This window comes from Micromesistius poutassou (assembly GCF_964030765.1).
Source record: "Micromesistius poutassou genome assembly, chromosome: 18".
NCBI classification, from domain to species: domain Eukaryota; kingdom Metazoa; phylum Chordata; class Actinopteri; order Gadiformes; family Gadidae; genus Micromesistius; species Micromesistius poutassou.
Genome location: NC_140288.1, coordinates 6,610,129 through 6,619,857, shown reverse-complemented (window position 1 = coordinate 6,619,857; position 9,729 = coordinate 6,610,129). Strand labels below are relative to the sequence as shown.

Below are 9,729 nucleotides of genomic sequence, written 5' to 3'. Positions count from 1 at the left end.
CGGTACACGTGCGGCGTTCATTCAGATGCGGGGTTGGATTCAGAACAAATCCCTGGTGTCTTGCGCTTGTTTATTTGGTATTTTGTAGGAATACAAGTACATCTGTACGCCCGGCCACGCCTTGGGAACAGCACTCAGAACGCTCCAGAAAATGTTATCATAATATTTTGTATTCAGTCATTCGATATCATCATGGATATTATTATAATGTGGAGCTCAGTGTCCTCTGAACTCTCTGGGAGGGCACCGGGGGGTGCAAGGGGCTTAGAGGCCCCCCCCCCCCACCCCCCAGGGGTGCAGGGGGGATGTTAAGACCACCAGGTGGGGTCTAATTAGAGTTTGGCCCTGGAGCGCTGAATGCATCGGCAGATTGTTAAGTGAATTAAATAAACATAACTGGGTCGTCTTGCGGAGAGGGGTGATTGAATCCGAGCTGGGAAGGTTTGGGGTTCGAATCCCAATGATGGCAGTCGAAATCGGCATTGTACAAAAGTGTTTGCTAAATTACAAAATAGTCATCAATGTTATCATGCATTCGAATCATGAGGAAACTTCACTTTGTCAAGCTTCAAACAACCACAAGGGAAGCCACGTTAAAATCTTAAAAGTCAAACGTGGAACTTGATTCAACTTAATTATTCCACTTTACGTTGTTGTTTTTTTACCCTTCCTAAGCAGATCTCTGTCAGGGGACTGTGTAATATGTGGACCGAATAAGCGCACAAAAGGCGCTTGTTGTGTGATTGAAAATCAACACAGGGCACAAATCAAGAGTCATTTCCCACCCTGTGCCTCCCAGCAGCCTCCCCTCCTGCTGTGGGACAAGGCTTTAAAGGCGTCCGGCTGGAGGTGGTGTCTGACAGGCACCCCACCCGGACCCCACCATGCTCCAGTTGCTCCTTGATTAACACAAACAACCGCAAACGCACAACTATCACAAAAAAAGTTCCCAAATAAGCCACAGGCGTCCAACTGTGTTCAGCGAACAAATGCGCCCGCGTTAATTCTTAAACAGATAAACATCCTAATTTCATAATTCCCATTATTCAACTGCAACTTGGGTAAGAAAGTGTGATAATCCATTTTTTAAGAGTGGCACTAAATTAAAAACATTTACATAATGACTCTACAATTCTGATTTTTAAGTTCCCAAGGCAACACTGTGGCTCATTGAAATAAATGAATTCACAAATAACTTCATTTTGAAGGATAATCAGGTCTCATATCACAAAGTGTTAATATATTCAAAGTCACCAAATGATTTCCTACTTACCACATTTTCCCTTCTTGCTGTGCTATTTCTGCATTCTACCAATATATATCCATCCATCTCTCTCTCTCTCTCTCTCTCTCTCTCTCTCTCTCTCTCTCTCTCACACTCACATGTCCCTCTCCATGTCCCTCAACCACCCTATCCCCATGGCAACAATGCTGAACCTGTGTCAACACTGTTCTGCATAGATAACCACAGACTGCAAGGTTCTGGAAGGAGGACAATGAGGACACAGGGGCGGTTGTGGACAGAGTGGCCTTGCTGCTTCTTCTCCACGCGTTGCGGTCCAGAGGGAAGCGGTGTGCGATGATGAGGAACAGAGAGAAGGGGAAAAAGAGCCTTAGAACGTGGAGAGTTGACGGTTTGAATCCTGCCTCGATGAAAGCATATCATCATGAAAAGGGGCACCGGCGCCGGCGTTACGCCCGCGTTGTGCTTTGTTGGAACGAGAAGAAGCGGAAGAAGAAGAAGGAGAAGGAGAAGAAGAAGAGGAGGAGGAGGAGGGCTGGTACAGCTGTGTTGCCACGGCAACTGTCCTCGCATCGAAACGAGGGAGAAATATAAATAAATAAAGCAGAGGATGCTCCGGATTTAACCGTTTGTCTGTTTGTTCGCTCTTCCGCTCTGGCGTCTGTCTGTCTGCCATGTCCCTCTCCAGCTCTCTGTCTGTCTGTCTGGCTGGCATGTCCCTCTCCAGCTCTCTGTCTGTACCTGTCTGTCTGTCTGTCTGTCTTCCATGTTCCTCTCCAGCTCTCTGTCTGTACCTGTCTGTCTGTCTGTCTGTCTGTCTGTCTGCCATGTTCCTCTCCAGCTCTCTGTCTGTACCTGTCTGTCTGTCTGCCATGTTCCTCTCCAGCTCTCTGTCTGTCTGTCTCTGCCTTCACCCTTCTGTTTTCTCTGTCAGTCAGTTTGTCCGTATTCCTTTATGTCTTCATTTATGTCTTCTCGTTACTTTCCCTGCGCAAATTTGTACACGGTCACGTGCGCATGTTACAGCGAGCCAACGCATTGTGTACGTGCATTACATAACGCACACACAGGACTAAAACAAGGCGCAGACACACACAACGCCTTCGCTGTTCACACAGCCGTGCGCCAACACAACCGGCGGGCGGACACACAAAACACGCATGCAACATGCGTGCAAAGAGATGTACGCATCACGCTCTCGGTAGCCCTTGCGTTTGCGTCCATGTACGTTCATTAGCAAATGCATTACGTGACATGATGAGAAATACAAATTGTACACATATATACGAATATTAATAAATCCATTGCCCATTCCAATGTGCATCACAGGAAGTCGGTGCATTGGTGCACCGCAGACGACCTAATATGGAGTTGCCCCTCCTGTGGTGGTCACAGGGATAGGGGGTCAATAGGTTTCCTAGAACAGGAGGATGAGGGTGATACACTTGACCACGTGGGTTTGCTGAGAGTCCACTTACAGACCACTCATTTGCTGTAACGATGCATGCACACACATAAACACACACGCGCACGCACACAAACAGGTGTGTTCGAAAGGTGTTGAGGAACATTTCTCGATACACCGTCGTTATCCTCAAACAACTTTCACCCCACTTTTCTACAGCGCTGCCGTGTGTTTCACTCTCCCCACAGCCTCTCTCTCTCTCTCTCTCACTCTCTCTCTCTCTCGCTCTGTTGCTCTGCCCTCAATACTTAAAAAATAAGAAAGAGAAGAAGAAAGAAGCTGAGGGGATGGGGGGGGGCACTCCAGCTGTAACTGTGTGAGCAAGCATGAGTCAGAAAGAGAGAGCGAGAGAGAGAGCGAGAGAGAGAGAGGACAATGTGATGCTCCAGCGCCTGTAGCGGTGGGGGGGAAAGATAGAGCTCCACCAATCACAGCTCAGGCAAGTATCAACAGAGGATGAGGGGTTTCCACGGATACGTGTATCCTTCCCATCCTCCTTTCCCCCGTCTCCTCCAAACTCCACTTGTTCCCTTACCTCCTCCTCCGCCTTGGGTTGAATGTCAAACAGCTTGTAAACACAAAAGAACTGTGTGTGTGTGTGTGTGTGTGTGTGTGTGTGTGTGTGTGTGTGTGTGTGTGTGTGTGTGTGTGTGTGTGTGTGTGTGTGTGTGTGTGTGTGTGTGTGTGCGTGTGTGCGTGCGTGTGTGTGTGTGTGTGTGTGTGCTCCCGTGGTTTGTAATACTTCAAGATCACTGAATGTCAAAAAACAATAACGGAAAAAACAAGTTTATTATTGCTGAGGACATAGTAGTCAACAGAGTTTAGAAGATTCACAAAACACTTTTGTAACTTTTTTAAAAGACACAATTTACCACCAACATCGAACATTATTATTATTATATATTTGTGAATTATTGGATTAAATAACAAACACACAGTGAACAGTTTCCAAAGAATGCTTTTATTTCCACTCTTTTTTAATTCACTAACTGTATTTAATTTGACGCCACAACAGCACATTAATCCACACACACCTGGCGTGCTGGCTGAATGCTCACTGCAAGCACGCTGTAATCAAAGCACTGAACCACCGTTAGTTGCATTGCTCCCTTCCACTCTACGTGCAACACTGCAGGCGTTCTCCAGTAGCTACCAGCATGGACACATATAGACATATAGATCAGTACACTGCCTGCTCCTTAAGACCTGAATCTGTATCACGGACACTGAATATACAGAGAATATATTCTGTATATTCTGTGGACCAGTGGACATCAGTATGATGTCCAGCCTCATCAACACATTTCTACATGCTGGACTGTGCGGGAGGGGAAGGGAGCCAGAACAGTACATGTGTGTTGCTGGGAAGACCAGCATACAAAAATTCCTCATTATTAAGCAGGGAACGAGAGAGAGAGAGTCAGAGACGGAGAGACAGAGAGACAGACAACAAGAGAGAGACAGAGAGACAGAGAGACAGAGAGAGAAAGAGAGTCAGAGTCAGAGACAGAGAGAGAGAGAACAAGAGAGAGACAGAGAGACAGAGAGAGAAAGAGAGTCAGAGTCAGAGACAGAGGGAGAGAGAACAAGAGAAAGACAGAGAGACAGAGAGAGAAAGAGAGTCAGAGTCAGAGACAGAGAGAGAGAGAACAAGAGAGAACCTTAGTGATTATATTTGAAAATGAGACGGCCGGCCCGAGGCTAGCCCGTGCATTTGCGTGCACTTTCCGTGCTCGTGAATAAAGTGTGCCAACGAAATGCATGAATATACATGCGTTCCAACACTCACACTCACACACACACACACACACACGCGCGCGCGCTGCTATGTGTTGCGTTTTCTTCCCATATTTCTGGGTGTTTGATGTGCGCGCGGTGCAGGCGTCCTCCTCCTCTGCTGTGAGAAGTGGCGCGGCGGCGCGGATCGTTAATCAGACTCGACGGCGCAGTGGGTAGCGGGCTAGCCACGGGAGAGCGCTAATGCATGCAAATGTATCCTCGCTTTCAGGGGGCAGGTTGAGCCAAGGACAGGGCGCGCTGATGCTAACACTAGGCTAGCGAGCTCGCGAGCTAGGCCAGCCGCCTGCTGGGTGGGAGGGAGGGGGAGAGGGAGACAGAGAGAGAGAGGGAGGGAGAGGGAGAGAGAGGGGGAGGGAGAGAGAGAGAATGGGGAAGGGTGAATGCATCAAAGCTTTGGGGTGAAGGCCAATCTAATCTGCCATGGTCTTGTATCGGGGAGTAAATGTCTTCTAAATCAATGTGACATGACAAGAAAGGGGTGAATATATATAATGGAATATTGTGCAAGCGCGGGGGAGTGTAAACAACACTGAAGGAGGAGAAAGTGCCTGCGACCCGTATATACATTTCGGCATACATAAGATAAATACATCTATGTTGTGTTTTTGGAGTCCTTACACCACCTCTAAGAAAGAAACAATGAATATTTTATATACAAAGTAAGTCTAGTGAGTCTCTTACATATTTGAACGTGAAATTGCTATCAAGAAAGGAGCGTAGCTTAGCGTAGCATTTCTGCTAGGATTGGCTGTCACCCTGACACTATCTCCATGTGCCTCATTGTCAGCGGTGAGGAAACGCTTCAGGATCCAATTACAGTTCTTATTATGAAAACCGTTCTCTCCAATCAAGGTTAAAAAATCTGGAACGAGGTCGCACCACTCCAGCCCTCTCGCGCACCATCCCAAAACATGTCTTCAACGACACATTTCACCGACTGGCGTCTCTACACATTCCAGCACACACTCGCTGTGTTTCCCGCTTCCCTTTTCCAGTGTCACGCTTTTTAAAGACTTGGTGGAGGTGGTTGTCGGCGTGATTTTTTTTTTTTTTTGCCACCCACAGCGTTTATCTGATGTTCCGCGGCGGTGTGTGCTAAATCAACCACTCACCTATTGGTCGAGTCGACGGGGGCGTGAGTGATGGCCGGGGGGGGGGGGTGATGGTCGGCCTCCATAGATCTCTCTCAGGTAAAGAAAGAGAAGAATACATCAGAGAGGGAGGTGGGGGGGGTATACATTCATACAACGTGCTACATCCACTGGGGATCAAACACACACACACACACACACACAACCACACACACACGGGCGGACACACGACCACACGTAAACACACCTATCACTGCCATTGTGTCGCGCTCTCTCTCGGGGGGGAAAACATCTGTCTGTGCGACTAATGGCCTATGAACAAAAGGGGCTCGCTCCTTGGGCCGGCCGTAGATGGAGGGGTGATGGATGGGCCGAGGGATGATGGATGGATGGATGGATAAATGGATGTAGCCGAGCTGGGGGGATTGTTCGGCTTTCACAAACAGGCCAGGCGAGAGGAGAAGGGGGGTGGTGGGGGGCGGGGGAGAATTTCCCTGAGGATCACAGAGCTTTTTTCAAGGTTGTGTCCTACTATTCCTCTGGTTCACACAGGGTGTGTGTGTGTGTGAGTGTGAATGTGTTGTTTTTATGAATGTGCTGCATTTCTATGTATAAATGTATGTATGTATGCATGTGAGTATGTGTGTGTGTGTGTGTGTGTGTGTGTGCGTGTGTGTGTGTGTGTGTGTGTGTGTGTGCGCACCAGAGGTTCCGACACTGCTTTCCCTGGTCAGTTGCAGCTGTGAACAGCTGTCAGCTCATGTTCTCTCTGCATGGCATGTGATCAAAGAGTGAAAATATATGCAGCACGATGGATGACAACCGTGTGTCGCCGCACGTCACAGCGCGTTGTTTTGATTTGTTCAAATGTCGGCCGCTGAATTCCATGTATTTCCTTTCACACGACCACAAAGAGAAAGTACAACGATCACCTCCTCTGAATGAAACCTCTAATTCTGAATCTAATTCAAAACCTTATGACATTGGTTCAAACAAGAGGCCGCTTTAATCATACGTTCATATTCGAAGAACAGCATGTATATATATATATATATATATATATATATATATATATATAGTTTTGTATCATGGACTGGAACGTATTTTTTATTAGATATTAGCTGTTATATTAATACTGCCGGGGGGGGGGGGGGGGGGGGTCATGAAGCAATATCTCACTAGTTTTGGCCTTTAATTCAACAAGAGAAGTTAAGCATAGGAGTCTGTTATTGTTATTTGTATTATTATTATTATTATTATTATTATTATTATTATTTTAAAAATTGCTTTTCTCCTTGGTCTGCAATTTATTTTTTGTTGGAAAGAAGACAGTCTCACACTGCTCTCTGCTTATGTTCGTATTGTTTGTTATTCAAGAAGGTTTATGAAAATTGTCCTGAAGGATTTGCGCGCTGGGTTTAAATTGCATCTGCAATCAATGTTGGTTCTCCGTGAAAAATCCATGTAATCCCTGCGTTGGAAAAAGACAACAACAGGTCTTTATAGATCGCAGCACGGACGCTTTAGGAAACCAGAATGAACAGAGAGATCCCTGTGGAGAGATATACTCTATCTCTGCATTGAAAATATACTTCCCAGTCAGAAACGCAGGAAACGCTACAACTTACACGCAGGATGAAATACGAGGGACAACTATTGTTGGCGTTTCCTTTGTGATTGGATTAGACCTCTGAAGACATATTGCCCCAGTGGCCGACGCCAGACCCACGGATCCATGGAGTTACATAATTAAATCCCTGAGATTGCTTGTGTGCGTGTGCATGTGCAGGCTTAAGGGTGTGTGCGTGCTGTGCATATGTGCCTCTATGTTTTGTCATGAGTCTCGGTGTGTGAAAGGTTAGATAAGGACACCAATAGCAGTCATGCACACACACACAAGCTACCACGGACACTTCCAGCAGATACGTGCATGTGTGTGTGTGTGTGTGTGTGTGTGTGTGTGTGTGTGTGTGTGTGTGTGTGTATGTGTGTGTGTGTGTGTGTGTGTGTGTGTGTGTCCGTGCATGTGTTCGTGCATGTGTGCGTTTATTGGGAATGTTAAAGTGTCATATGAGATCCGGTGTGTTCAGGGTTAGACACACACACACACACACACACACACACACACACACACGGTGGGAGTCGGACTGTGTCTGGTCAGGCGTGAGGTGGAGGCCGATGATGTAATGCATGGCCACACAATGAGAGTACACACCAAAACTCAAAAAAAGATCAAATCCTCATGAATATCGGAGTGCTTCTGTGTTGATCACATGTCTACCGAGGACATCATTATACATTAGGCCATTCTTTAGAGGGATACAACTGGACATCTGTAAGCCTCTGTAAGATTGTAAGATTGTTCCAGAGCATAGTGGAGCCCTTACTGAGAGCATCGCTGAGACTAATGGACAACACAGCGTCTGCCAGACACTCTGTTGTCACTGCAGAAACCCGCCAAGCGCTCTCTATTCAAACCCATTAAGCTGAACAAAAGGTACTGTGTTTTTCCGTCGTCACAAGGCTGAAATTAGTCTTAAGGACTTCAGAAGGATTTCCATTCAACCTGCTGATAAAGGGACATTTTACCAGGAACAGACGGAGAAGTTTTCAATGAAACTAGACAATGATTTTATTTCAGATTTGTACTGTTTACTATTTTGGCCGCTACCAGCAGCATCGCGCTAACCGGGGCTAACAGCCTGTCCCCTCCCGTCCTATTAACTGTATTTATGGGACAGAGCCCGACTAAATCCGGATATTTGAATAAGTTGGGTGCTATAGGTTTTAAACTACATCTCCTAGTTGTTTGAATGACAGAAGCTCCGCTAGCTCGATGCTAAAGTGCTAGCCGGAGCTAACAGAGCCTGTCCCCTCCCGTCCGATGTTGTTAATTTGTTAATTAACAACATGTTAATTTCTAGATAGTACATAATTAAACTTGGGCTGTTACCAACATAAACCTTGGATAACTACACTTGAATTGATGGGTAATAGAAGAGGTGTTTCGAAGAACTGGTTGCCTACTTTGCTACGCAATAGACCTCTGAAGAATAAGTTCTTCCTCCGAGGCTCCGGTTCCTTCGGTCAAATGTCTATGGGGAATAACATGGGGTTTATGAATGATCGTACATAACAAACTCTGTAGGTGGCGAAGAAGTAAAAGCTGTGTCACGTTTTCAACTACAACCTTTTTTCATCTAGTTTCGACTAGGTTTTTGGATTTTTGCTGCCATTAAAGTAGTAAACAATTATTAATGCTACTTTAACGGCACCAAAAATCCAAAAACCTAGTAATATACTATGATTTACCATATATTTACCGGGTAAATACCTAGTTATTAGGGGACTGTAAAAGGAAGGGTTACCGAAGTTATTCCATTTATTATAATTAAGCTCGCTGCAAAAACAAAAAATCTCCCGCTAACCAGCACTTCGAACCCAGCGACCAGGACCGGAGCACAGCTTTAGTGAGGGAGAGTTGACGAGCTGGTAGTGTGTCGGTCATTGTTATGATTTTATGATGCAAGTATTCCTATTTCTAAAGGGCTTTTCTATCCAAGGCAGCGGGGGCGGCTGTGGTGAGGGGTTGGCTGTGGTGCGGAGCGGCGGTGATGGAGGACAGGAACGACTGCAGTCCAAGGTGCATGCTGTTTTTCTTACCGTTATATGGACTCTGGTTATTTACAGAAAAGAAAGTGAGGTCGACAGCGGCACACACACACACACACACACACACACACGCACGCGCACACACACACACACACACACACACACACACACACACACACACACACACACACACACACACACACACACACACAGACAGACAGACAGACAGACAGACAGACAGACAGACAGACACCTACTCACACACACACACACACACACACACACACACAAACGTTTATTCAAACCGCATAACTCCGAACCCATAATTCATACCAACAGGAAACACGGAAGCCTCACACGGGTCATGTGAATGTCGTCTTTTCGTTTGCGTATCGTTTTGGTGTATCCCCCCCCGGCGTGGCTGTTCCAGCGAGCTGGGGAACGCCATCAGCCCGTCAGGAGCACCGCCGCTCTGCCTTTGTGACATGATGTCTCTGAGTCATCCGGAGCCCAGCTGA

General features: G+C 46.5%; 1 protein-coding gene across 1 annotated transcript in view; it reads left to right on the top strand.

Annotated features, from left to right (window-relative positions):
- The window catches only part of ppp1r3aa (protein phosphatase 1, regulatory subunit 3Aa), a gene marked incomplete at its 3' end in the record, with an annotated part of 31,430 nt that extends 21,701 nt beyond the window's left edge, over window positions 1–9,729 (top strand). The window contains exons 5-6 of the mRNA XM_084483274.1: window positions 8,050–8,096; window positions 9,642–9,729. Of these exons, the coding sequence (XP_084339400.1) occupies window positions 8,050–8,096; window positions 9,642–9,729 (135 nt within the window). The remainder of the gene's footprint in view (window positions 1–8,049; window positions 8,097–9,641) is intronic.